Below are 26,386 nucleotides of genomic sequence, written 5' to 3'. Positions count from 1 at the left end.
CCGTTCCCTGGGATTTGGGATCTGGGAGCCTTCCCGAGCCATTCCAGTCTCTGTTCTGAGCAGGGATCTCAGCTCCCCATCCATTTCCTTGAGCTCACAACCAGGGGTGACTTCCTAGGGTAATTCCAGGTTGTTGCACTTCCCACAAATCCACTCCATCCCGAACATCCCATCCGAGATCTCAGGTGGATGCAAGTTTGGGGTTTTGTTGTGTCAGATCCCGTGTGTGACTCCTGGAGTCCATGGAATATCCGTGTGGGATTGGCACAGCACCCCTGGCCCGAGGCACAGCCCAACTTGTGGGGCCAGGTTTGGCTTTGGTCCCACCTGGATCCTTCTCCAGAGGGGCTGGGAAGGCCAAGCTCTGCAGGGAACACGAGGTCAGTCTGGAGCTCCATGGCCAGGACAGGGGCAGGACAGGAGGGAGCAGCCCTGGGCAGTGCCAGGGAGGTTCAGGGTGGTGCTGGGGACAATTCCTCCATGGAAATGTTCCCAGGCATGGGATGGGCTGCCCGAGGCAGGGCTGGAATTCCCATTCCTGCAGGGATGGCAAAGCCCTGTGGATGTGGCACCTGGGCACGTGGCTGGGAGGCCTCAGGTTTGGCTTTTCTATTTTCACATTCTGAGCTGCTTTAGTGTGTGGGTCTCGGCTTCACATTATGGGATGGTGAGCTCTGTGCACAGAGCAGGGACACAAAACAATTCCTGCTCCAGCTGGGCACCAAGGACAAATGATCCAAATCTCAGCCCAGGAGCACAAACACCGTGGGCTGGAGAGAGAAAAACAAGCAGGATGGGACTGCCTGGGCTAAAGCTGGAATGGGACAATGAACTCCAAGGTGCCAATGGAGCAGAACTGATCCCAGGGAGAGCCCCCGGGAGCGCTCGTGCATTTTGGGGCCATTTTGGTTCATCTTGGGTGCAGCCCTGGCTGGGCTCTGGTGGATCCACGGAGGAGATAATTTTCATAAATCCTGAATTTATTCTTTAGCTCTGCCCAGCCTCTGCTCTAGATCAGGTTCTCAGGACATCAGTTCACCTTGGAGTAGTTGGACTCAATGTCCTTAAAGACCTTTTCCAACCTTTCCATGATTCTCTGTGGGATTTCCTTGCTTTGGGCACATCATGGCTCCCTTCCCTGGACTGTGGCAGAGCTGGGAAGCTGAGGTTGTGTTCCTGCAGCTTCCTCTTCCCTGAAATATCCTCTTTTCCTCCCACAGAGCGACGGCAGCCAGGACCCAGGGGGATTCCTTTGCCAGGCTTGCACCCAGATGTTCTTTGGCTCCCTGACTCCACTCACCTCTTTCCCAACAATCCAGTAGGAGCCCATCCAGCTCTAACAAAGCCCTCCAGCTTCCCAGATCTATCCTGGATGTGGCACAAATCCTCTTGGCACATCCCAGCTCCAAATTCCAGGTGAACGTTGGAACAGGATTTCAGTCCAGCTCCAAATTCCAGGATGTTCCCAGCTCCAGAGGAACTTCCAGGCTCCCTGGGGATGATGTGATGCCTTTCCTCTAGCCCTGCCTCATCCTCCAGGAGCTGGGAGTGGGATATCCAGAGGAATCTGCACTTTAGGAATGGATCAGACAGAACAGGATTAATTTTGGAACATTCCCTCTCTTCCCCCTGTCACCCAGGGGATATTCCTGAAAATCTCATCATTCCTGGAAATCCCTCTGATCTGCTGGATAAAGAGGAAACACAACGCTGGAAAGTATCCAAAGAAAGTTTACTTCTTGTAAATGAACTGTTCCTGTCCAGCCATGAGAGGAAATCATGACTCTCACCCAGTGAATTAATTTTCTATCCTTGAAGCTGAGGGGTTTCCTTGGATTCTTTCCCTTCTCCCTGCAGCCAACCAGGAAGGAAGAAATGAGGTAGCAGCAGAAAAATTCCTTTGGACTGGTTCCAGCCAAACTCAGGGACAAACTGGAGAGGGATTTCCTATCCTAAAATCAAATGCATAGCCAAAAAAAAGCCTTAACACTTCCTTTGTGTCTCTTCCCTGCCCTTAAATACCCTTCATTTCCCAGGAATGCTCAGGTGGATCACGCTCTCAGTGTGCTGTGCCACAATTCCAGAGGCTGTGCCATGGGAAATCAAAACTGAAAGTGGTTTTAGGAATCTGCCCTTGGACACAGGCTGGAGCTGTGGGCTGTGCCTGCTGCAGGAATCTCAGACATCCTGATTTTTTCCATTCATGGAGCTGCTTCCCTCCCTCTCCTTTCAATATCAAAGCCAACTCAGGAATGCATTCCCATCGTGGGCAGGAATTCCCTCAAACCCTTGGATCGGGATGGAAGCCATTGGATCAGGCACCTCCAGTGCTCCCTTCCAGCCTCTCCTGTTTCCCGAGCATCCCAAGTTCCTTGGGAGCAGGGATGTGCCCAGTGCTGTGCCTGTCACACATCCCAGGATCAGAGGCACAAACAGGGCAAGAGCAGCAAGGAAAAGCTGTGGAATTTCAGCTGTTGGATCCCTCCTGCTTCCCAAGCTTTTTGAGAACTGGCAGCTTCAGAGGGTGGGAATGAACCCTTCACTTGCATGGTGTCCAGTGAGAATGTCCTTGGTGCTGTGGGGATGGATTCATCCCAATCCAGTCCTTCCCAGCTGAGACATCCAGTTAAAGAATCCACTGCTCTGTTATTTTCTATATAAAATATATGTATTTATACATAAAAATAAATAGCTACCTTTTCCAAAGTGTAAGCAAACAGTGGATAAAACCTGGATAAGGAAACAAGTGGATAAAACCTGGATAAGGAAACAACAAGTGGATGGATAAAGGAAAAACACACAAAAGGAAAATATTCCCTGAATTGTGTTATTTGGTCCTTGCTGAGACTGCTCCAGCTTGGATTCCCCGTGAGCCGGTGGGGATCGGGATCCAGAGCCGGGATCGGTGCTGGAAGTGCTTCCAAAGGATCCCTGAGCTGTGTGTGGGGTGGGATGCTCCCAACACCTTTGGCTCTGGCCCAGTGGCTGGAAGAGAGCAGGAAAGGGATGAGGATGTGGGGAAATGCTTGGCTGGGTCCCTCTCCGTCCATTTTCTGGGATCTGGGACAAAGCCAGGAAAAGGATGAGGATGTGGGAAAATGCTTGGCTGGGTCCTTCTCCATACATTTTCTGGGAACAAAGCTGGGAAAGGGATGGGACAAGTATCCAGCTAAACCAACTCTATCCATGCTCCTAGACAGGGAATAGGAATTACCTGGGGCAGGGCAGCTCAGCTTCATCCCAAACCCCATCCCGACATCCCAACCCTCTCCCTGCCCACCGCCAGCATCCCCACGGCCAATTCCGCCAAATCCCAGCTCCCAGTGCAAGACACCCACCCACCTATGGGATCATCCATGGGAATCATCCATGTTCAGGCCGGGAAGAGCAGCCAAGCATCCCTGGCTGCTCCTCAGGGAAGCATCCAGAATTCCATCCTCCGGCATCCCTCGGGATGGTGGGTGCGCCCAGTGTCCCCAGGGTGGGCGCTCAGCCCGTGGGGACAACGACAGGAGGTGCCACCTCCTCATTCCCAGGAGGATGAGCCTCCATGGGAATGTCCATCTCTGTCTCCATGTAGCCCTGCCTGGTGCGCCTGTGCAGGGAAGAGGAGCATCAGTGGCATTCCGAGGCTTTTCTTTGGAAAAGCTTTGGAAAACTCATTCCTGGGGTTTGGCACTTACTTCCTCCTCCTCCAGCAGCAGACAGCCACAATTCCAATGACCAGCAGCACCAGGAGTCCTGAGGGATGGACACTCAGGGTGAGGAGCATCTCCCAACCCACGGCTGATGAATTCCATCCAAATAGCTCCATAAGGAGCCAAAACCACTCTGGGCCACCATCACAAGGTGCCCTCCCCACCCCCAGAGGAAGGGAATTGGGAATTATTCTTTCCAGGAGGAAATTTGGGTGCTAAATCCTTCCCCCACTCAGTGGCATTCCCATTGGCCATGGAATAAAGCTCCCACAGCCCCCAAAAGGGATTTGAAACTTAAAAAAATTAAAATAAGCCCCTTTTTCCCAAATAAGTTTGTTTTTTTTTACCCAGCTTACCAACAGAAGAGGCCAAGGACTGGATTGAAACTGGAAAAAAAGAAAGAAAAGAAATTTTGAGCTGGAGAGGTAGGAAAAGGATGGATGCTGGGAGGAACCTCACTGAAAAGGAGGTTGGAGAGAAGGAAGAATTCCATTGGAAAAGCAGAAGAAACAAGCCCCAGGGGAGGTTTGTATTCCCTTGGGAATCAGCCCAACCTGGGGCATAATCTGTGGGTGGGATGGGCAGTGGGGTTGTCCCCTCTCCCAGCGTGGGTGTGTCCGGTGTTGGAATCATCTCTGGTGGCCTGGATCCGTCTGGTGACAGCCCATCAGGTGCTGGTGGCACAGGTGACTGACTGGAAGCTGGAGAGGGGCTGGAATTCAGGCTGGCACCGGTGGTACCTGCTGGGAAAAGAGTGGGAAATATTTAAATTCCCAAAATCAATAGGCAGCGCCGTTATTTCCATTCCCTCGTCCAACAGCTACAGAATTCACTGGGATTTCACCTCATGGGGTGAATCTGATCCCAGCATGGGAATGTTGTGGTTTCCACACCCTGGGAGCTGTGGCTTTGCTCCCAGGCAGCTCCAAACCCAATCCCAATTCTGTTCCTCACCTCTCTGGGTTGTGCTCTCCATGCCGGGGGTTTCCCAGGAAAGAGACGGATCTCCTTTGGGAAAACACAACAGGGAGAGTTCATTTCCCATCAGCTGGGAAATGAACTCTCTAAGTGGTTTGGAAATTTAGAGAGTCAAAAATTATTTTATCCAGCGTTAAGGTCTGCGGGAAATTCCACAAATTCCAGAAAATGGATGTTCGTTGTCAAATTCTAACAATTTTTGCATTTTAGCAAAAAAAAAAAAAAGAATTATGTTGACTGGCTTCAAGTTATTAATTACCATTCTGTCTTCTATTGATTAATAACTTGTCTCTTTTTAATTCTCCTAATTAATCCATATTTTCAGCCTCTTAATTATGTTTTCCCAGATTGGGCACCTCTGGTTTATGCAATTTATAAATTCCACGTTCCTGGCGTTCCATCCTCAACAATAAGTTCCTCCCCTGGGTCAGGGAACACTGAAGGATGCGAGGCCCTAAACTTTTGTTTTCCCAACCCACGGACAACTCACGATCCATTAGGAATTCCACGGATTAAATTCCTCTCCATAATTCTCCCTCTATTTCTGATTCTTTTGGAAGGAAAAGAACATGGGTGGCACTCGTATTTCTCCGGTCCCAGATTCCCACGGAGCACTTACGGATGCACTGGAGCGTGGGGTCGGTCCAGCGGGGCTCGGAGCCGTTCCAGAGGATGCACTGGATGAGGTTGGAGGTCCCGGCTTTCCGTTTGTATCCGGGGTTGCAGGAGTAGCGCAGGCGGGAATTCAGCTCCGAGCGGTTCCCAACCTCGATGCGAGCGTTGGCCACGGCCTTGGGGCGGCTGCAGTGCGCTGGGATGGGCAAAAAAAACATGGAATCACAACAGGGAAATCAGACAACCTCTGATTGTGATGGGGAGTTCCCCACTTCTCATCCCTGGACGGGGCTTGGAGCAGCCTGGGATAGTGGAAGTTATCCCTGTCCGAATGAGGCGATCCCTAAATTCTATTCCAACCCAAACCTTTCCATGATTCTGTAAAATCCTGCCTAGGGCTGGACATAGGGATTCATCCATCCTGCAGAAATAAAGGAACGCTGTGCCTGACACAGGGCATGCAGAAAAGGAAAATATTCCCAGCATTTTTGGGATCATTTGTAGCAGCTCTTCCAGAGGCTGGAGAAAGGAAAAATTCCACTTCCAGCATGTTTGTGGTCACTTGTAGCAGCTCCTCCAGCCAGCAAGCAGTTTTTATGGAGTTCCATCCCCTTGCAGCGAGTGTCCCAGGCCAGAAGTCCCAGCTGCCTCCAGCTGCTGAATTCCAGCTGCAGTCACAGCCCCCGTCCTTCTCCACTAATTCCCAGCTAGACATGAAAAATTCCAGCTGCTGGTGACTTCTCCAGCCACTTCCCAAGGGTTTTTCCCCTCTGGAAGGTGGCAGTTGAAATCCAAGTATCCCAGACAGAGGGACAACGATGGATTTTGAGTTGTGGCTTTGCTTTTCCCAAAACGAGCTCCCATTTCCCCTTTGGCCTCAGAAGGAGTTTGGTTCCATACCAGGGTGATGAAATAGCAGATGGATATCTGGGATGGGATGGATGAGCAGCAGGGAGTGATGGATATTTGGGATGGGATGGATGAGCAGGAGGGAGTGATGGATATTTGGGATGGGATGGATGAGCAGGAGGGAGTGATGGATATCTGGGATGGGATGGATGAGCAGGAGGGAGTGATGGATATTTGGGATGGGATGGATGAGCAGGAGGGAGTGATGGATATCTGGGATGGGATGGATGAGCAGGAGGGAGTGATGGATATCTGGGATGGGATGGATGAGCAGAAGGGAGTGATGGATATCTGGGATGGGATGCACAGATAGGATGGATGCATGCAGGGTTGGAATGTGAAGTATGGCTAGGATGGATCAATAAGAAGTATGGGAAGCAGGAATAGGATGGAATGATGATAACTGGGATGGGAAGCAGGAATAGGATGGAGCAATGGATATGTGGGATGGGAAAGCAGGAATAGCATGGAATGACGGATATCTGGGATGGGAAGCATGGATAGGATGGAATGAGGCATGGCCAGGCTGGATGGATGAATTGATGCCTGCCATGGATGGAACAATGTCCAGCTGGGATGGAGCAGTGTCCAGCCAGGAGGAACACACAGCTGGGCTGGGATCATTAGGGAATAGAGATGGAAGAACAATGGGAATGGGAATGGCATGGCAGTGAGGACAGAAGCATACAGGGATGGGAACGTGCCGGTGACAAGGACAGCAGGCACCAGGGACAGGAGTGTGATGGGAGCAGGATGGGAATGGAAATAGTGGGAATGGGAGCACAGTGGGGAATTGGAAACCGTGGGGATGGGAACAGGATGGGGAATTGGAAACCGTGGGGATGGGAGTAGGATGGGAAGGGAACTGGCACAGCAGCAGTGGGGACAGGAACACAGCATGCTCCCACAGCACCCAAAACATCCAGAGATAAAAATCTCCAGCCTCAAAAAGTCCTGCCCCAATTTGTGGTGTATCCCCAGAACATCCCAAAGGGAATCTGTTCCATTTCAGTGCCAGGGTGGATCCAGAGGTGATCCTGGCCAGTGTGGCTGGAGGACATGAGTGATGTGGGGACACGCGTGTGCTGAGCACAGCAGCTGTCAGTCTTCTTTCAAGATGTGGGTGAAATTCCTGGAATCAGCAGCTCTTGGAATCAGGATTCAAGGAAATCCCCCCTGCCTTGGGGGATGTTGAAGTGTCACAACTCACCAGACCTGGCACTGTGCCTTTAGTCACAGAGAAACCCTCCCGGTTTCTCACTGACTAATCAGAATGGTGCCAATTCCCAAATCCCAGTGCCAATTCCAGCTGGAAACACCAAAAATATCCAGGAAAAACAGGGATCTGCAAGCTCTGTTTATGCCTTCCAGCTTTTAAACCTGCTCTCCTTATCCCTCCAAAGAGGTTTGGTTTTTTTTTTTCCAGTTGCTTGGAATCTTCTCTTCCAAAAAATGCCCAAGTTGTTCAAACAAGATCCCAGCAGCACCACTCTCCAGGATCACCATCCATGGATTTCATCTTGTTTGATGAGACCAAGCACATCCCAAGAGGGAAAAGGGGAGGAATCAGCTGGAGATGGAGGATTTAGGCTTTAATTCCTCAGAAGTGAGTTGGAATTTCCCATGGATGGATCATCCCAGGTGCTCAAAGGCTCATCCCCTTCTTGGCCAACCTCCCAAAGGAGCCGACCATGCCAGGAAAACACCTCCAGCTGCCTTATTTCCACCTGGATCCTGCTGGGATAAAGCATCCAGGTTGCAACGTGCTCGATATTTTGCATTTCCATGGATTTTTTTACTTCATTTATTCTGTTTTTCTCCACCAGGAAAAACTTGTCTGTTCTCCTTAAAAAATTATCAGGAAAAGGCCCAGAGAGGTGGGGTTTTTCTGCTCAAAATTTAAAAGCCATGAGCCAAAAAAAAAAAAAAAAAGAGAAGAAAAGAGGAATTTCACAAATCTGGATGCAAGAAAAATCCATGAGAAATGCCAAGATCATGTAAATAAATAAAACTTTCATGTTTTAACTCAAAAGTATTTCCAGCTGAGCAGGAGAGGACAGTGGGAACATCGTGAGATACAGCAGCACATCCCAAATTATCCATCACATGAACTAAAAGAAATAAATATAATTTGTTTTCTCTAATACCCCCTAAACCCACATTTTTTGCCCCAAACAAGGATCCTGGTGGCAGCACTGCTGCCTGGAGTGTTGTCTGGATGTCTGGGCTCGGTGGTCAGTGAGGAATGACTTGAGGGGGGCTATTTTTAGGTGTTTTAGGGGCTCTTCTGACTTTTGTCCCCCAAGACTTTTATGTTCCCGGCCATTCTGTTATAAATAGGGATAAATTCATTTCCCAGGGCTTCAGGAGCACACAGGAGCTTGGAGAAGAGTGAGCACTGAAGCTGTGCCAAAGGTTTGCATTTCCTTCCATCCTTACTTCACAGAATCCTTCGCAGCTGCCACATTATCAGCAAATTAAATATTTCCTAATGGTCTTTCTGCTTCCAGCAGCCCCTGGGAGGATGAGCCAAAGCAGAGTTCCAAGGGTGGAGCTGTGATGAGATTTTTCCCAAAGCTCCAAGAGCAACTGAGTTGGGAAGGGTCTGGAAAATCAGGAGAAGCTGAGGGAGCTGGGAAGGGGCTGAGCCTGGAGAAAAGGAGGCTCAGGGGGGACCTTGTGGCTCTGCACAAGTCCCTGCCAGGGAACAGGGACAGGAGGAGAGGGAACAACCTCAGGCTGGGCCAGGGAGCCTCAGTGGGGATTTTAGGGAAAATTCCTTCCTGAAAAAGTTGGTAAAGCATCGGAATGGGCTGCCCAGGGCAGGGGTGGAGTCCCCATCCCTGGAGGGATTTAAAGCCACGCAGATGTGGCACTTGGGGGGTTAATTCAGTGACTTTGAAGGTGTCTTTCAGCCATCAAGATCCAGTGATTCCAGGATTTTGGACTTTAGCAGCAGCAAGACAATGATGTGACCTTCCAGGCTCAGCAGCCACGGACAACTCCCAGTGCCATGGAAAACCCACGGAGCGCACCCAGGCCAAAACCCCACAGTGATGCAGCTGCCATGGGTCCATCACACCCATCCTAAAATCACCCCCAAACTCCCTGGACACTGTGAGGAGCTGGTGTGGGAATGCCAAGAGCGAGGTGAGCACCCGGGGAACACAGGGCTGCAGCCTGGGCACTCTGGGGGGGGTCACCAGGCACCCAGGGAGAGGTTTGGGAATGCAGGGAGCAGCCTGGGCACCCCAGGGAGCAGCCTGGGCACCCCAGGGAGCAGCAAGGACACCTTGAGTGGGAGCTTGAGTACCCCAGGGAGCTGCCTGGGCACCCCAGGGAGTAGCCTGGGCACCCCAGGGAGCAGCCTGGGAACCCAGGGAAGCAGAATAGACACCCCAGGGGTGGCATGGGCACCCCAGGGAGCAGCCTGGGCACCCCAGGGAGCAGCAAGGACACCTTGAGTGGGAGCTTGAGTACCCCAGGGAGCTGCCTGGGAACCCAGGGAAGCAGAATAGACACCCCAAGGATGGCATGGGCACCCCAAGGATGGCATGGGCACCCCAGGGATGGCATGGGCACCCTAGGGAGCAGCCTGGGCACCCCAGGGATGGCCTGAGCACCCCAGGGAGCAGCCTGGGCACCCCAGAGATGGCATAGACACCCCAGGGAGCAGCAAAGACACCTTGAGTGGGAGCTTGAGTACCCCAGGGAGCTGCCTGGGAACCCAGGGAAGCAGAATAGACACCCCAGGGATGGCATGGGCACCTCAGGGAGCAGCCTGGGCACCCCAGGGATGGCATGGGCACCCCGGGGAGCAGCATGGGCACCCCAGGGAGCAGCCTGGGCACAACAGGGGTGGCATGGGCACCTCAGGGAGCAGCCTGGGCACCCCAGGGATGGCATGGGCACCCCAGGGAGCAGCCTGGGAACCCAGGGAAGCAGAATAGACACCCCAGGGACGGCATGGGCACCCCAGGGATGGCATGGGCACCCCAGGGGTGGCATGGGCACCCCAAGTTGGGGCTCGAGTACTCCGGGGAGTAGCGTGAATCCTCCGGGAAGCCGAGCGGGCATCCCCGGGAGCGGCGCGGGCGCTCCGGGAGTACCGCGGGCATCCCGGCGAGCGGAGCGAGGAAGCAGCTTCAGGGTGGCACGGGCACCCCAGGGATGGCATGGGCACCTCAGCGGGAGCTGGGAAAGCCCCGGGAGCGGCGCGATTCCCGGCGGAAATCGAGCGGGCTCACCTGGGAGCGGAGCGGGGATCCCGGGAGCACCGCGGGCATCCCGGGGAGCGCAGCGGGGATGGGGCGTAGGGACCCCGGGGAGGGGGTGGGCACCCCGGGGAAGGTGTGGGCACCTCGGGGAGGGTGTGGGCACCCCGGGGAGGGGGTGGGCACCCCGGGGTGGGCTCGGACAAGCGGTGGGGAGCCCGGGGCTGCCACCCTTACCGGGTTCGGCGGCGGAGCGGAGCAGCAGGAGAGCGGCGGTGCCGCAGAGCAGCTGCAGCAGCAGCGGCGGTGCCATGGCCCCGGTACGGGACCGGCTCCAGCGGCAGCTCCGCGATGCTTCCCTCACTTCCCTGCCGCTGTCGTCGTCCCGGTGTGGCCTCGAACGGTTTCGCTTTCGCTTTCGAGCCGGAGCCACCGGGTGGGACGCGCCGCCCCGCCGGGAATGGCAGCGGGGGCAGGGAGGGGATGCGGTGCTTGGGGGGATTCGGTACCCGGGGGGAATTCGGTACCCGGGGGAAATTCGGTACCCCGGGACGCAATGCCCCGAAAGGGATGAAATACAGGGATGCAGACAGTATCCAGCGAGTGTGAGATGCCCCGGGAGGAAGAGGATGAAATATTTGGGTTCGTGGCCCGGGAGTGCAGGATGGGATGGGGAAAGGGGATGGGATACTCCTGGAGGGATGTAATTTGGGGGTTGCTGCAATACGAGGAGATTCGTGGTTCTTTTGGGGTGCAGCACCTTGGGAAGGGATGCAATCCCGAATCGCGGTGTCCTGGGGGGATGCAGCTCCTCCCTCCCGTGCCCGCCCGTGGCTCTGTGTGGGAATCCAGAGCATCCCTCTGCTGCCCTGGAACCCTGGCAGGGGTCAGGAACCCCCCTGGACAGAGCCCCCAGAGACACTGTCTGTGATCTCTGTCCATGGAAAAGTCTTCAATCTTACAGGATGAATTACCAGCTCTGAGTGTTTGATATAAGCAATAATTAAGTGTGGCATGGGTGCAAAAGTAAAATTTTAGGATTCTAGATGAGGGGTCCAAAGGGGACAAGATGGAGGAAATTGGGTGTGCCTTGTCCTTTTTCTCCTTCTTCATGCCCTCCATGTTTCACTGTGGTGTTGGCATTTTTCTGTTGGTTCAGGCTGGGGACACACTGTCCAACGTAGGTGACAGATATTGGCACGTTATTGTAAATCCAGCACAGGTAGTTTGTGGTATTTAATGTTTGTACCATCCCACTGAGGGCAGAGCCCCACACGCTGCCCTGCAGGACAGAGCTGCGGCAGGGCAGCAGAACATGTTAGAGATAAACAGAATAAACAACCCTGAAACCAGCACAGACCAATTATGGCTCTTCTTTGGCAACAGGGCAGAAAGACAGAGACTTTCTACAATCTCAGAATCATCAACACCACAGATTCCAACAGGTCTGAGGGGTTCCATGAATTCCAGTGCTGGAGCTGGAACATACCAGTGCCCACAGAAATGTCAAAAATTGAAAACGAGCCGTGCTCCAGCCCTGGGAGTTCTGCAGAGCTCCTGCAGTCAGTCTCCATCCCACAGCATTTGTAGAACTCAGATCCCACAGATTCTACTCGAAGCTACCCTTTATTTATTTTCACGTGGGTTTTGTTGTTGTTGTTGTTGTTGTTGTTGTTGTTGTTGTTTTGTCAGTAATAGCAAAACAAAAATAGCCCCACACTCTAGAAAAGGAAAAACAAAGGGTAACTTCGATAACATTTCACAGCCAATGGCCAAATCTTCATGTCAGGGGAATAAAATCTCCCTCTGCCATTCAATGAAAGAGAATTAACCTCAATTAACACCCCTGAAGCAGAAGAGAGGTTGCACCCGTGACCTGAGGCCATGGAGAAGCTTCCAGAATGGAATGGCAGCACTGGGATTGTGGGGGTGGAGTTTGGATAGAAGTGTGTGATATCACAGGGTGGGAAACTCAGAGTTAAGGGTTAGAATATAGCAATATATATATATATATAACAAGATGGAGGTTTTAGGGCAGAGGCTGGTCCTTCTTCACCTTCTTCTTCATGGGTTTGGGTGGCTTTGTATAACTGGATAAAAAAAGTCCACATTGCAGGCCACAGGTAGTTAGTCATTAAGTTAAAAGTAAAAATAATTTAAGTATCATTTCATAATTAAACAGTTCATCTTTAAAAAAACCTTCTAAAGAAAGAGATACAACTCAATTTTTTGGTTTATTAGCGTGAAATACTATAAAACTCAAGAAATACCATCTCACATATTTAATCCCAACCCTTTTTAAAAAAAATTCAATATTAATATTAAGATGCTGAAGAAAGAAGAAGCCAAGAATCCACATAGTTGCATTGCAGCTGAGGACTACCACAGCTGGCTGGTGGTGCTTGTGGCTGTACTCTGGATGGGCTGGGTGAGAGTTATAAAAAACAGTTTATACCACGGGGTGAGAGTTATAAAAAACAAGTCAGCAGGGCAGGGTTCACAGCAGTTTGTGCAAGAGCTGAGCGTGATCATCTCACCTTGTGGGAAAGAAAACTCGGTGTGGGAAGACTTTGCCTTTCTTTTCAAGAATTCCTTCAAAAGATGTAAAAAATCCAATCGTGTCTGAAATTTCCAGGTGAGGGTTTTGGTGCTGCTGATGCAAATGAGCTCATAAGCAAAACTGGGTGAGAGTTTCCACTGGTCAGATTGGAGGGTTGTGATCCCTGGGAAAGGCACATTTTACAACTCTTTTCCATGAAAATCCTGGAGCTTTTCCATGAAAAACCAGACTAGGGGATGACTGGTTGTTGAGGAATGCACTCAGTGCATATGCTCAGGCTCTGGGGGGTGACAAGGGGATGTGAGCTGGTGTTGGAATCTGAGGTATTGATGATTCCAAGATTGTGGAAATTCTCTGTCTTTCAGCCCCATTGCCAAAGAAGAAGCCATAATTGGTCTGTGCTGGTTTCAAGGTTGTTTATTCTGTTTATCTCTAACATGTTCTGCTGCCCTGCCGCAGCTCTGTCCTGCAGGGCAGCGTGTGGGGCTCTGCCCTCAGTGGGATGGTACAAACATTAAATACCACAAACTACCTGTGCTGGATTTACAATAACGTGCCAATATCTGTCACCTACGTTGGACAGTGTGTCCCCAGCCTAAACCAACAGAAAAATGCCAACACCACAGTGAAACATGGAGGGCATGAAGAAGGAGAAAAAGGACAAGACACACCCAATTTCCTCCATCTTGTCCCCTTTGGACCCCTCATCTAGAATCCTAAAATTTTACTTTTGCACCTGTGCCACACTTAATTATTACTGATATCAAACACTCAGAGCTTGTAATTCATCCTGTAAGATTGAAAACTCTTTTCCATGGACAGAGATCACAGACAGTGTCTCTGGGAGCTCTGTCCAGGGGGGTTCTGACCCCTGCCAGGGTCCCAGGGCAGCAGAGGGAAGCCCTGGATTCCCACAAGCTGGCACTGACCAGCAAAGGGACAGGGACCTGTGGTCCAGCCAAGTGACCAGACACTCAGAGCCATGGCAGGAGCTGAGGAATCCAGAATTTTCCTTTGCCTCCTGAGGGGCACAAGCTCGAGCTGTTGTTTTATTATTTCATTATTGCACTGAGATTAAATTATTTTTAGGATTGAGACATTTGAGACGCTGCCATGGGAAGCCTGGAGTGAGTGGTCTGAGCCTGTGAGTGTGGGGTGGAGGTGGGAAGGAATTCCCAGCTCAGGAATTGTGAGTTCCAGAGCAGCTCCGGGGTGGTCAGACAGGGAATTTTCCCTGACAGGCTGATTTGTAGGATCATCCCACAGAGCCTTGCCAGGTCCCTGCCTCAGGGAGCTCTTTGTGCACTCCCTGAGGCACAGCACCAAAGGATCCTTCCCATCCAGCACCAGGACAAGGATGTGATCCTAAAGCATCCCTCCCTTGAGGCAGGGAGAACACCAGGGGCTGGACACAGCGTCTGGATTTCCAAAAGAATTCACCACCCCACATCCAAGCTCATGCTTTAGGGGTTGTCTCTTTTCAAGTGCTTTGAAGGTCTGAGAAGCAATTTTTGGGCTGGGTTGTCACCGCTGTCTCCTCACTGCCACCATCAGTGGTATTGGCAAAACCAGGTTCAATATAAATTTTATAGGATTATGGAAAAGTTTGGGTGGGAAGGGATCTTAAAATAATTTTTTCCCACCCTGCCATGGCAGGGACACCTCCCACCGTCCCAGGCTGCTCCAGCCCCAGTGTCCAGCCTTTCCTTGGACATTCCAGGGATCCAGGGGCAGCCCCAGCTGCTCTGGCAATCCCAGCCCAGCCAGGAATTCCTCATTCCCAAGATCCCATCCATGGCTGCCCTCTGGCAGTGGGAGCCATTCCCTGTGTCCTTGTTCTCCAGGTGCTCCCCTGGAGAGGAGAAGGATCCAGGGAGAGCTTCCAGCACATTCCAGGGCCTGGAGGGGCTCCAGGAGAGCTGCAGAGGGACTGGGGACAAGGCCTGCAGGGACAGGACACAGGGAATGGCTCCCACTGCCAGAGGGCAGCCATGGATGGGATCTTGGGAATGAGGAATTCCTGGCTGGGCTGGGATTGCCAGAGCAGCTGGGGCTGCCCCTGGATCCCTGGAATGCCCAAGGAAATGTTGGACACTGGGGCTGGAGCAGCCTGGGACAGTGGGAGGTGTCCCTACCATGGCAGGGGTGGCACTGGATGATCCTTAAGATCCTTTCCAAGTCATTCTATGATTCCATGATTTCCCATAAATAATCAGGAAGTTTCCACCCAAGCTGGAAATTACTGGAGGGTTTTTTTTCAAAGCTCTGCTAACAATGGTACTTTTCCACTTGGGATGATTCCAGGCTGTGACATTCCAAAGCCTTCAGGAAATAAGGGATTATCTCTCATTCCTCACCTTGCTCAGGCAACTGGGGCTCTTGATATGGACAATTCTCCCACCTTTAACATGCACAAGTCCCTGGTGTGGTCAAGGGATGTTCCCTGCCCAGCTGGTTTGGTCAAGGGACACTTCACCATCCAGGTGGGAATTCCTGAGGCCGCCCAGCAGCTCCAAGGAAGGGGAAGCTGGAGGGATGCAGCACCACAAGTGGAAGTGGTTGAGGAATTCCAGGTTTCTCCATGGATGTGGCTCATGGAAGGGGTTGTGTTGTTGGATGTGATTCTTGAACTGGAGATTTCTGGGTAAAAAAAGCTGGATTTTAATCAGGACTAGAGATTAGTCCAGTGTCCAAGGGGAGACAAACACCCATCCTGGAAGGATCCATCTCCTTCCAGGGCAAAAATATTCCTTTGCATTCATTTTCCAGAAACAGAAAGCAAAACTCTGCCTCAAGGAGCAGAATGGGCCAAACTCCACCTTTTGTTTTCCTGTGAGGATTTAAGCAGGACTTAATTAATTTCTTATCAGCTCTCACAGGTTCTTGCACAGAGTGCATAAAACGTACTCAGGATGTGAGTTCATCTTCTCAGAAGTATTTCTGATTAATCCCTAATAATTCCATGTGCTCGGGGAAAATGATCCCAAAAAATAGTTTATAAAGCTCAGGTTGGCAGCCTGGGATGGTTTCTCATCAGGTTAATTATTTCCATTTTAATTACCTACTATTAATCCAGCAAGAAGCAGTTGCTGGGCCTGGATTCTGTCCCAAGGCAGCGCTGCAAATTGTGCTTGGAGGCACCTGGAAAAGTCAAAATATTGCCTTGGTGTCGCTGTCGAGGCAGGATGGGAATGAAGAGACTGACCAGAAGGCTGTGAGAGTAAAACTCTGATTTATTCAAAATACATGGATCTTTTATACAGAGCTTTGTGAGGACCAACTCCGTTGGTTCTGAAGTGAAAACAACCCAACCATTGGTGCAAAATGATAGAACTTAACTATAAACAATGTGAAAAACAAGAGAGATAAAGAATTATTTACATTCTTTTCCAACTCTTTCCCAGGCATCTGCCTGGCTAGAAATTCTCAGTTTCTTTCTTTGACTGAATCTGAGACCCACACCTTGGAAATGAAGAGGGGTGGAGAAAGGAAAAATTTCCTATGGTAACATTTTGTGTTATGGGAATTATGAATTTTTAAATTTTTTTTAATGAGAGGAGAAGGACAAGGAGGAGAAGGAGAAGGAGAAGGAGAAGGAGAAGGAGAAGGAGAAGGAGAAGGAGAAGGAGAAGGAGAAGGAGAAGGAGAAGGAGAAGGAGAAGGAGAAGGAGAAGGAGGAGGAGAGGAGGAGGAGAAGGAGAAGGAGAAGGAGAAGGAGAAGGAGAAGGAGAAGGAGAAGGAGAAGGAGAAGGAGGAGAGAAGGAGGAGGAGAAGGGGAAGGAGGAGAGAAGGAGAAGGGAAAGGAGAAGGAGAAGGAGAAGAAGAAGGAGAAGGAGAAGGAGAAGGAGAAGAAGGAGGAGAAGGAGGAGAAGGAGGAGAAGGAGAAGGAGGAGGAAAGAATGAGGAGAAGGAGAGAAGGAGGAGAAGGAGAGAAGGAGGAGAAGGGGAAGGAGGAGGAGGAGGAGAAGAAGGAGGAGGAGAAGGAGAAGAGGAGAAGGAGAGAAGGAGGAGGAGAAGGAGGAGGAGAAGAAGGAGAGAAGAAGGAGAAGGGGAAGGAAGAGGAGAAGGAGAAGAGGAGAAGGAGGAGATCCAATGCTAAGCATTGCAGTCAACGTCATGCACTCATAAAAGCTAAAATACACCACATGTAACACTTGCTACAGTTTTACAACTGAAATTTTCCCCTTTTGGCTGGAATTTGGCAGAATCAGTAAAAACGAGGTGTCTTTGCTGCCCAACAGACCACCCAGGCTGTGGGAAGGAGCCACTGCTGCATTTATGGCCTCGGGCTGGAGCGATTCCAGCCTTTCCAGAGCTTTCCAAGGGAAATGTGTCCCTGCTGGAGTGGCAGAAGTGTGACCCCACAGCTGAGGAAGTCACCAGGAACCAGAGGAGCAGCAGGGTGGGCTGTGCTCACCTCAGGGGATCTCCGGTGGGATTTTTTGGAACTTCAGCTCCTTTTCGTACGAGGGGAAAGCAGCTGTGAAACCACCCCGGGGGATTTTGGCCACGGGGTTGCTCGAGGTCTCAGCTTCTGGTTTGGGGACTTCCAGTTCTCAGATGTTTTTGAGAACCAGCCTTTTCCCAAAGAGAATCAGCAGATTTTGGTCCCGAGCCTTTATTTGATCCAATTAAATTATTCAAGGACGGAAGAGCGCTGAACAAAACATGAGGTTGTGAAAATTGCAGCTGGAGGCTTGGACACATCTCCTTTTCTCTGCAAATAACATTCCCAGAGGGATTCTCCTGAAAAAAAAAGTGAATTCAGACCTTTTTGCATTCTCTGAGGGTGAGAAGGAAGAGGGAAGATTTTCCACCCTGACTTTCTAGGAATAAATAAACGTCCATCACGTGGGATTTGGTTCCTTTTCCACTTCTATAATTAATTCCAGTCAGCTGGGGAAACCCTTTCCTTCTAAAGTTTATCTTTCCTTTTTAAAGTTTATCTTTATAAAGTCTAAAGTTTGTATTCCTTTTTCAAGTTTATCTTTAAAGTCAGTAATTATCAAATTCCACTTGGCTTTGCTGTCAAGAGCTGGGAATTATGATAGGCTGGGAATATTGAATATAAGCCTGTGCTAAATCACTGGGAAAACTTGTAAATAAACCCAAATATTCCCCTTGGAATTAAAGCTGAGATGTTCTCCTTGACCTCTACAAGCACTTGAAGGAAACAATGTGTTAAAGAGGAAGAAAAACTGCAGGAAAAACTTGTTTGTGAGATTTGTTTTGGGATTTGTTTTGGAACAGTTCCTCTGCCTGCAGGTGGCTGAGATTGCAAAACCTCAAATTGTAGGTGGAAAACCCAAATTTGGGAGTGTGGCAGTAACAGCTTTGAGCTCCTGGAAGTGGGAGGAAGGCTGGGAAGCAGCCACAGCCTGTCCCTGGGGTGACAAATCCTGGGAATAAATGTCCTGCTCGTGCTGCCCACCCACAGAAAAGCATCTCCCGAAGGCTCCTGGGCTAAAAAAACACTGGGGCTCCAAAATTGGGGGTTTTTGGTGGTTCTGTCCCCACCATGGTTTTGGGGGTGTAGTAAAATGGGAGGAAGGACAGAGTAACCTCAATGGAGAGGCTAATAAAATATAAAATATAATAAAAAATAATAATAAATAAAAATAATAAATAAAAATAAACAAAATGAAACAATTATAAAAATATAAAATAATATAAAGTAATAAAAATATTATATTATATTATATTATATTATATTATATTATATTATATTATATTATGTTATGTTATGTTATGTTATGTTATGTTATGTTATGTTATATTATATTATATTATATTACATAATATATTGCAATATGTAATATATCTAATGTTATACATAGTATATAATATATAACATATTTAATATATAGTACTATGTAATAAAATATAACTTATACTAAACAATATCATAAACACAACATTTTATATATTGCAATATAGAATACATGTTATATATTATAATAATGCATGTAATAAGTGCTATATATAATATGTAATATATAATACACCTAATTTGAACAATAATATAAAAATATATAACTATGTATATTATGTAAAAATATATATTATATATGTTATATATTAAATTAAAATTCTATGTATTATACATATAATATATATAATAATATATATAATATATATAAGATGTATAACATATATAATGTATAATACTTTATTTTATATGTTGTATAGTATATATGACATATAGATATATTTTAAAAGAATAGATAATATATTATATCTCACATTTTATTTTAGGAAATAAACCCATCCTCTAATCCCTTTGTTTCAGAAACCAATTTGTTGTTGGTGTTTAGAGGAGTAAAATAAAATCCTTCCCTTACAAGCCTCTGCTCCAAGGAAAAACCACTGGAATTTTTCCCCGCCCGGGGCACAAATCCACAAATTTTCCCTTGGAAAAACCCCAGTTTGCTCCGCATTTCCCTGTCGCTGGGGTTTGGAATGCAGCAAAAAATTCCCACTTGGAAGAACAAGGGAAAAGTGGGGCAGTTTTAGATGGAAATTGCTAAATCCCTCGGGTCATTCCATAAAATAATATCTGAGATCTTTCAGCATTGCCAGTCTTCTTTCCCAGTTTCCCACTGGAAAAACTATAGCATCAAATCTAGAATTGTAACATTTTAAACTCAAAAAACCCTTTAAAAGATCCCTAACACTCTTCAAAAACAAACAAACAAACAAACACAACATTATACTCCGAAAAACCTTTTTATTATACTCCAAAAAAACCTGGTTTTCCTCACAAAAAACCTCACCTTGGTTTTGTAATCTCAGCCACCTGCAGGAAGAGGAATAGTTCCAAAATAAATATATCAAAATATACCCATTTCTAACCCCAAAATGAAACAACTAAAAAGCATTTTAAGAACTTTTATTCCATTTTCAATTTCACAGAAAAATTAAAACAATAGAATAAAAAATTACAACTGGAGAGTTACTTGTGAATTCCTTTCGAGTTACACACGAGTAACTTGAAAAATTAATGGGAATCCTTTTTTTCTTCCATGGGCACAAAGGTTTTTCTGCCTTGAGAGTTAACTCCGTTAACTTGTTAACATGTGCGATACATGGGAATTAATTTTATTTTTTGCCAAGGGGCTGAGTGCTTGGTTTTTTATGGGAATTAAATCTGAGTTCCATAGGAGTTACTTGGGACTTAGCCCGGCTTTTGCCAAAGGCCCCAGAGGGTGGGATTGTCATTTGAATTCCGTGTGAATTCGATGTGAATTCCATGGAAATTCTGTGTGAATTCAATGTGAATTCTGTGTGAATTCGATGGAAATTCTGCGTGAATTCGATGGAAATTCCGTGTGAATTGGATGTGAATTTGTGGAAATTCCCTGTGAATTCGATGGAAATTCTGTGTGAATTCTATGGAAATTCCACATGAATTCGATATGAATTCCGTGTGAATTCGATTTGAATTTGTGGAAATTCCGCATGAATTCGATGGAAATTCCGTGTGAATTGGATGTGAATTCCATGTGAATTCGATGGAAATTCCGCATGAATTCGATGGAAATTCCGCGTGAATTGGATGTGAATTTGTGGAAATTCTGTGTGAATTCGATGTGAATTCCGTGTGAATTCAATGGAAATTCCACGTGAATTCAATGTGAATTCCGTGTGAATTCGATGTGAATACCATGTGAATTCGATGGAAATTCTGTGTAAACCCCACACGAGTCCCCGTTTCTTGGCATGCAGATAGTTTTATTTATTTATTTATTTATTTGTTTGTTTGTTTGTTTGTTTTTATTTGTCTCTGCCCGCCAGCGGAACCTCACTCCCCTCACAAAATAACGACGCGGCTCCTTTAAGACGCGCCCTCGCTCTGGCCCCGCCCCTTCAGCGCGCGGGTGGGGGCGTGGCTTGGCCAGGCGCGAGGCCCTGGGGTTGATTGACAGCGCGGCTGTCCAATCAGGTGTCAGCGAGCGGGGTGGGGCGGGGCTTCCGGCGGGGCAGCTGAGGCGGCGGCGCTCGGAGGGAGGGGGAGAGGGAGCGGGGCCGCCATGATCAAGAAGTTCGATAAAAAGGACGAGGAGTCCGGTACGGGGGGGGCTGGGGCGAGGAGAGGGCTGAGGAGAGGGCTGAGGTGTGCTGGGGTGACAGCGGGGGAAGAGGTGAGGGGGATGCTGAGGTGACAGTGGGGTGGAGATGAGGGAGATGCTGAGGTGAGGGGAGGCTGACGTGAGGGGGATGCTGAGGGTTGAGGGAGACGTTGAGGGGTGAGGGAGATGCTGAGGGGTGAGTGAGATGCTGAGGGGTGAGGGAGGTGCTGAGGGGTGAGGGAGACGCTGAGGTGAGGGAGATGCTGAGGGGAATGCTGAGGGGTGAGGCTGACACTGAGGTGAGTGGGATTCTGAGGGGTGAGGGAGATGCTGAGGGGAATGCTGAGGTGAGGGTGACACTGAGGTAAGGGTGACACTGAGGTGAGTGGGATGCTGAGGGGTGAGGGAGATGCTGAGGGGTGAGGGAAATGCTGAGGGGAATGCTGAGGTGAGGGTGACACTGAGGTGAGGGTGACACTGAGGTGAGTGGGATGCTGAGGTGAGGGAGATGATGAGCTGAGGAGAGGCTGAGGTGAAATAGAATTCCCAGAGAAGCTGTGCCTGGATCCCTGCAAGTGTCCAAGGGCAGGCTGGAGCAGGCTGGGATAGTGGAAGGTGTCCCTGCTGATGACAGGAGGTGGAACTGAATGATCCTTAAATCTCCTTCAGAGCCATCCTGTGGTTCTGTGATCTCTCACAGCTCGTGGGGTATTTGTGTTTCAGCTGTAAGAAGCAACTGCCAAAATATTTTTCCCCTCTGGTGACAAATCCGAAAGAACTGGGGTCTGTTTGCTCTTCCTTTATCCACAGATGATTTTTAGAGAGGATTTTATCCCTGTCTCTGCTCAGTGCAGATGTTTCATCCCTCAAAAAAAGGAGAGAGAGTTGATTACGTGTGTTTATATATATATACTAAACCTATATAACATAACACACATACCCTATGTATTTATATAATAAACCCTAAATGATAATCCTAACCCTGAACGGTGAGCTGATGTATGGAAAGAAAAGAAACTTTTTTGCTGCACAAAGCAAAATCCAAAAGGTTTCAGAGGAGCCTTTCCAGACCTTCTCTGTCTGGGCTGTGCTTGCACATCTGGAATTCACACCAGGGACTTATATTGGTATTATCAGTTGTGAGTTTTATGGTATTTTATTAATAAGTTATAAAATGGTTAATTAATTTTTTAGTATAAGGTTGTTTAAGGTTTAATTATTTAATTAAGAAATTATATATTTTTTTTTATTTTTAATTTAATAACTAATTATATGGAGTTTGTAATGTGGACTTTTTTGTTTAATTACAAAACATTATTTAAACTTGTGAAGAAGTAGGTAAAGAAGAAGGATTAGTTGCTGTTCTAAAACTTTTATTTTCATTTTATATACATTTTGTATTTTAAAACTTTAAACTCTAGGTTTTTCACTTAGTGGTATTACACACTTCTAATTAAACTATACACTTGTGTTCTCAATGTTTTTTATTAATTTTGGAAGTTTTTTGTATGGTTTTAGGTTAAATGTCGTGCTCTCCTGGGGGCTGGAGTTTGTCAGCACAGAAAGTTTCAAATTCTCAGCATCCCACTCAGCCAGTGGGAGGTGTCCCTGGGAATTCCCTTCCAAAGGCCTGGAAGTGAAATCCAGTTTCCCTACAATAACTGCTGCTGCTCTCAGCTCCAGATGTGCCCAGCTGGGCTCGAGTTTGTTCCATTTGCAATCTCCTTCTGCTTGGGCTGTGAGAACTGGGGAACAAGTCAGCTGGAAATGAGGAATTCCTGCTTGGGAGGAGAGGATCAGGAGCAGAAGTGAGCCTGTGGGTGGGACTGATGTGGCTGAGAAGTTTTGTTTCACATCCTGATCCGCATCTCTGCTTTTGGTGCCTGAAGGAATAAAAACAGGTGCATTAGGAAAGTAGAAAAAGGAATTAGTTCTATGTAAAGGCCATTTAGGTATTAAAAATATTAAGTATATAAAAGACATTTTAAATAGCAAACAATTTTCTTCTTTGTCTCCTTATTTTTTTATTTTTTTACCTTTATTCTTTTTATAACTCTGAATATACCACTTAAGAAAGTGGATTCGAAGCTGTTGATGGCCAACATCAGTTATTCAGAGAGGAATGTCACTGGTTTGAGGTTGTTTGGTAAAATTTTGGGGCTGTTCCTGCCTGTCCAGACCTGTTGGGGTGTGTGAGGAATGAATTTCCTCAACTGAGAGGTCTCTTTTTTTTCCTCAGGGAGTGGCTCCAATCCTTTCCAGCATCTGGAGAAGAGTGCTGTGCTTCAGGAGGTAGGAATAATCACAGGATAATGCCATTTAATTAATTATCTTTTCCTTCAGGAAGCGTTGCAGAATGATTGTAGGGAAATGTGGATGGCTAAATTAATAGAATTAAATGTAAATCACAGAGAGTGTAAATAAATTAATTTTATCTACAGTTAATGAGGGTTTTTTTTAGGGTAATTAGGTGACACGTGGCTTCTGCCTTCCATATGGACATGTGGCATCTCAGGGGGCTCTTCCTGGAGAAAAAAATGCTTTATTTTGAGGCATTTTTGCCAGTTCCAGATGGCAAATTGAGTTGTTTGTGCTTTGTTCAGATTGCTGCAAATGAAAGATGCAAGAACACATTCTCTGGGACACATATTTAATTACAAATAAAAATTACAAGCTGCTCAGCTGGAAACAGATTCATTTTGATGTTGAAAGAGAAATTATTGTTATTATTATTATTATTAGGATCTATTCAAGCAGAATTTGTTTCATTTCCAGGCACGGCTCTTCAATGAAACCCCAATAAACCCACGAAGATGCCTCCACATCCTTACCAAGATCCTCTACCTACTGAACCAGGTAACTGTTAGGATTTCTCTCCATGAATTTTAATAATGTTTTAGTGGGAAATATATAATCTTTTTAGTGGGAAAGAAGTTTTCCACAGGGAAAACACCTTGGGAAACTTCCATCCCTGTGGAGGGCATTTAGAGTGGAGAGAATTGTGAATTCCCTGGGAAGGCAAGGATGGTTTCTTACAGGAGAAAGTCTCCAAGGAGAGATTCCTGCTGTGTGGGAGGGCATTAGCAAAAGGAGCTGGATAATTCCTTCTTTTCCTCTCTGCCAATTCCAGGGTGAACACTTCGGCACCACGGAAGCCACGGAAGCTTTTTTTGCCATGACCAGGTTGTTTCAGTCGAACGATGTAAGGACCTGGTGCTTTGCCTCTCCCTGTTCTGCCTGGGCTTGCAGGAGCTGCCAAACCTTTGGAATTTGGGATGTGGGAGGCAAGCAGTGCACAGGAGGAGCTCTGGAAGCAGTTCCTGCTTTGGAAACAGAGGAGTGGATAATAACCTGTGGTTGTTCTGTGGGTTGGGTTGGGGGTGGCGGTGGGTTCTGAGTGAATTCCTGCTGTAAAAGTGGGGATAACCACAAAGCCTGGATTTACAAATCAGTGGCACTTGGTGGTTGGTTCTTCCCCTTGCAAATCGCCATCTGCTTAATTGGAAATAGAATTCTAAAACTGCCTGCAGATCAAAGGCTGCTGTTCCTTAGAACATGGGTCAGCCTTGATCTCATTGAGGCAAAGGATGAGAGCACCCTAAAAATCATAGATTGGTTTGGGAATTGAATTTGGGAATTCATCTTTGGGCTCAGCAGAGTGTAAAGTCCTTCTGTGATCTCTTCTGCAGAGTGTGAGAGCTCAGAGCAGTGTTCATGTGATGGGGCTCATTAATTTTAATTTAAAACAGTTTGCTTGTTAGAGATTTGTTCAAGGAAGGTGTAGCTGTTCATTTTTGGAAGTACAGAGTGTTTGAAATGTTTCTCACATCCACATTTTAAAAATAGAGGATGTTTTAAAATATAAATTTTTTTCAAAGACTTAATGCCAACACTCCACATGTGCTTCCATTTTTTTTTTACAATAACAAAGTTATTTTCAAAGCTTATAACTGATGATTGTGGGGCTTCTGAGTACAGATGTGCTGCATCACTTCTTTGATAATTATAAAGGATTTTTTGTATTAGTTCTTATCATTTTACTAAATTCTGGTGGCAGGGAGTTCGGCTCTTATCCAGGGATCAAATGTAGTTCTACACTTTTAACTTTGCATTGAAAGCAATGTGTTTTGTTTAAAAGCTTATATTTCTTTCAAAGTGAAACATTTAATTTTTATGTTCATTTACCTTTTGAAACTTCTAATTACCACTGAGTTTAATCTTTTTCTCCACGTTTCCACAGCAAACCCTCAGAAGAATGTGTTACCTCACAATCAAAGAGATGGCCAATATCTCTGAGGATGTCATCATTGTCACCAGCAGGTGGGACAGCGGGGTCACCCTCTGGCAAAGGGGCTGCAGCCCCTGCCCGTGCATGAGCTGCTGCAGTGCTGAGCTTTGATAAGGACACAGCAGTTCTGTGATGCACAGTCTGTGCCACCCTCTCAAATGTTATTTTGTTCCCACTCTGGGGGAGAATTCAGTGTACAAAAGGTTGTTACTTTGTTTTCTTGTCGTTTAGGGTGGTGGGGTTTTTTTTTTAATTCTTGTTTTGTCACAGCTTAGGCTGTGACTTTGCTGTCAGAGCAATTAAAGTAAAGCCCAATTCGTTCTCCCAACTGAACTCTTCATTTTTTTGACTGCAAAAAGACATTGCAGCTGTTGCAAGAGCAAAAATTGGATCTGTTGTTGGATTGCTGAACAACTTTAGATATATATAAAATAAACCAAACAGAACTTTGCTCAGTATTTCTAAATCAAAATTCCATGTGGAACAAGCAGCAGCACTAAGAAAGAGAATGAGCTGAACAAACCAGGCCCATGGCAAATCAATTCAGTGGGGTGGGCATTTCGTAGCTCAGTATCTCTCCAGGTTTTGATGCTGATAAATCTCAAATTAAGCTGATTGTGAAGAGGTTGCTCCTCCACAGAGCTAGAGCAGCTGAATGAGGTGAATGCCACAGGAGCACGGAGAGCTGGGGACATTGAGGAGGTGTTGGTGAATGCCACAGGAGCACGGAGAGCTGGGGCATTCAGGAAGTGTTAACAGGATGTTTTGGTGGTTTCAGTTTGACCAAAGACATGACAGGAAAGGAGGATGTCTATCGAGGCCCGGCCATCCGAGCTCTGTGCAGGATCACTGATGTGAGTACATTGGGGGTGAGCTGATGAGTGGTTTAAAACCCCAAAACTGCCCTTTTGCAGGGTGCATTTTACAGCAGGGGTGGAACTGCTGCCTTATGGAGGGCTGCTCAGTGCCCTGAGCAATTTCCAGCAGCTCTGTGACACTGGAGCACTGGGAATGTGCAGCTGGAAGATTTGGAAACTCCTTTTTGATCTGAAATT

At 47.5% G+C, this 26,386-nt stretch overlaps 3 protein-coding genes across 10 annotated transcripts in view; 2 read left to right on the top strand and 1 right to left on the bottom strand.

Annotated features, from left to right (window-relative positions):
* FBH1 (F-box DNA helicase 1) overlaps positions 1 to 8,344 on the top strand; it is a 35,132-nt gene extending 26,788 nt beyond the window's left edge. For 4 of the 5 annotated variants that reach the window (XM_041720851.2, XM_041720858.2, XM_072918294.1 and 1 more), the window contains exon 21: positions 1,221 to 2,717. In XM_041720851.2, coding sequence (XP_041576785.2) covers positions 1,221 to 1,322 — 102 coding nt within the window. In that variant the 3' untranslated portion in view covers positions 1,323 to 2,717. Of the gene's footprint in view, positions 1 to 1,220; positions 2,718 to 4,049; positions 4,224 to 5,236; positions 5,363 to 7,626 lie in introns of those variants that run through there. The other variant, XR_012051890.1, reaches the window with a different exon arrangement.
* Positions 2,647 to 10,809, bottom strand: IL15RA (interleukin 15 receptor subunit alpha). 3 transcript variants are annotated; one of them, XR_012051900.1, is made up of 7 exons: positions 10,652 to 10,809; positions 5,296 to 5,487; positions 4,653 to 4,706; positions 4,055 to 4,441; positions 3,684 to 3,741; positions 3,343 to 3,595; positions 2,647 to 2,985 (listed from the first exon to the last, which is right to left on the bottom strand). XR_012051900.1 is itself a non-coding variant. In XM_072918391.1 (6 exons), exons 1-6 carry the CDS (start codon positions 10,725 to 10,727, stop codon positions 3,490 to 3,492), a joined length of 873 nt encoding a protein of 290 aa, XP_072774492.1. In that variant the 5' UTR covers positions 10,728 to 10,809; the 3' UTR covers positions 2,647 to 3,489. The 3 variants fall into 3 exon arrangements, 2 of the variants coding, with proteins under 2 accessions (XP_072774492.1, XP_072774497.1); XM_072918391.1 differs by having other exon boundaries at positions 2,647 to 3,595; XM_072918396.1 differs by having other exon boundaries at positions 2,647 to 3,595; positions 4,055 to 4,438.
* The window catches only part of COPG2 (COPI coat complex subunit gamma 2), a 36,038-nt gene continuing 18,790 nt past the window's right edge, over positions 9,139 to 26,386 (top strand). Inside the window, exons 1-6 of one of the 2 annotated variants that reach the window (XM_072918300.1) lie at positions 9,139 to 9,350; positions 23,283 to 23,335; positions 23,819 to 23,899; positions 24,174 to 24,245; positions 25,284 to 25,363; positions 26,110 to 26,185. In XM_072918300.1, coding sequence (XP_072774401.1) covers positions 9,257 to 9,350; positions 23,283 to 23,335; positions 23,819 to 23,899; positions 24,174 to 24,245; positions 25,284 to 25,363; positions 26,110 to 26,185 — 456 coding nt within the window. In that variant the 5' untranslated portion in view covers positions 9,139 to 9,256. Of the gene's footprint in view, positions 9,351 to 20,916; positions 21,042 to 23,282; positions 23,336 to 23,818; positions 23,900 to 24,173; positions 24,246 to 25,283; positions 25,364 to 26,109; positions 26,186 to 26,386 lie in introns of those variants that run through there. The other variant, XM_030289653.4, reaches the window with a different exon arrangement.

The sequence above is a fragment of the Taeniopygia guttata genome, chromosome 1A (assembly GCF_048771995.1).
Source record: "Taeniopygia guttata chromosome 1A, bTaeGut7.mat, whole genome shotgun sequence".
In the NCBI taxonomy this organism is placed as follows: Eukaryota; Metazoa; Chordata; class Aves; order Passeriformes; family Estrildidae; genus Taeniopygia; species Taeniopygia guttata.
Note: the sequence above shows the minus strand (reverse complement) of the source record. Positions and strands in the feature narration are given on the sequence as shown.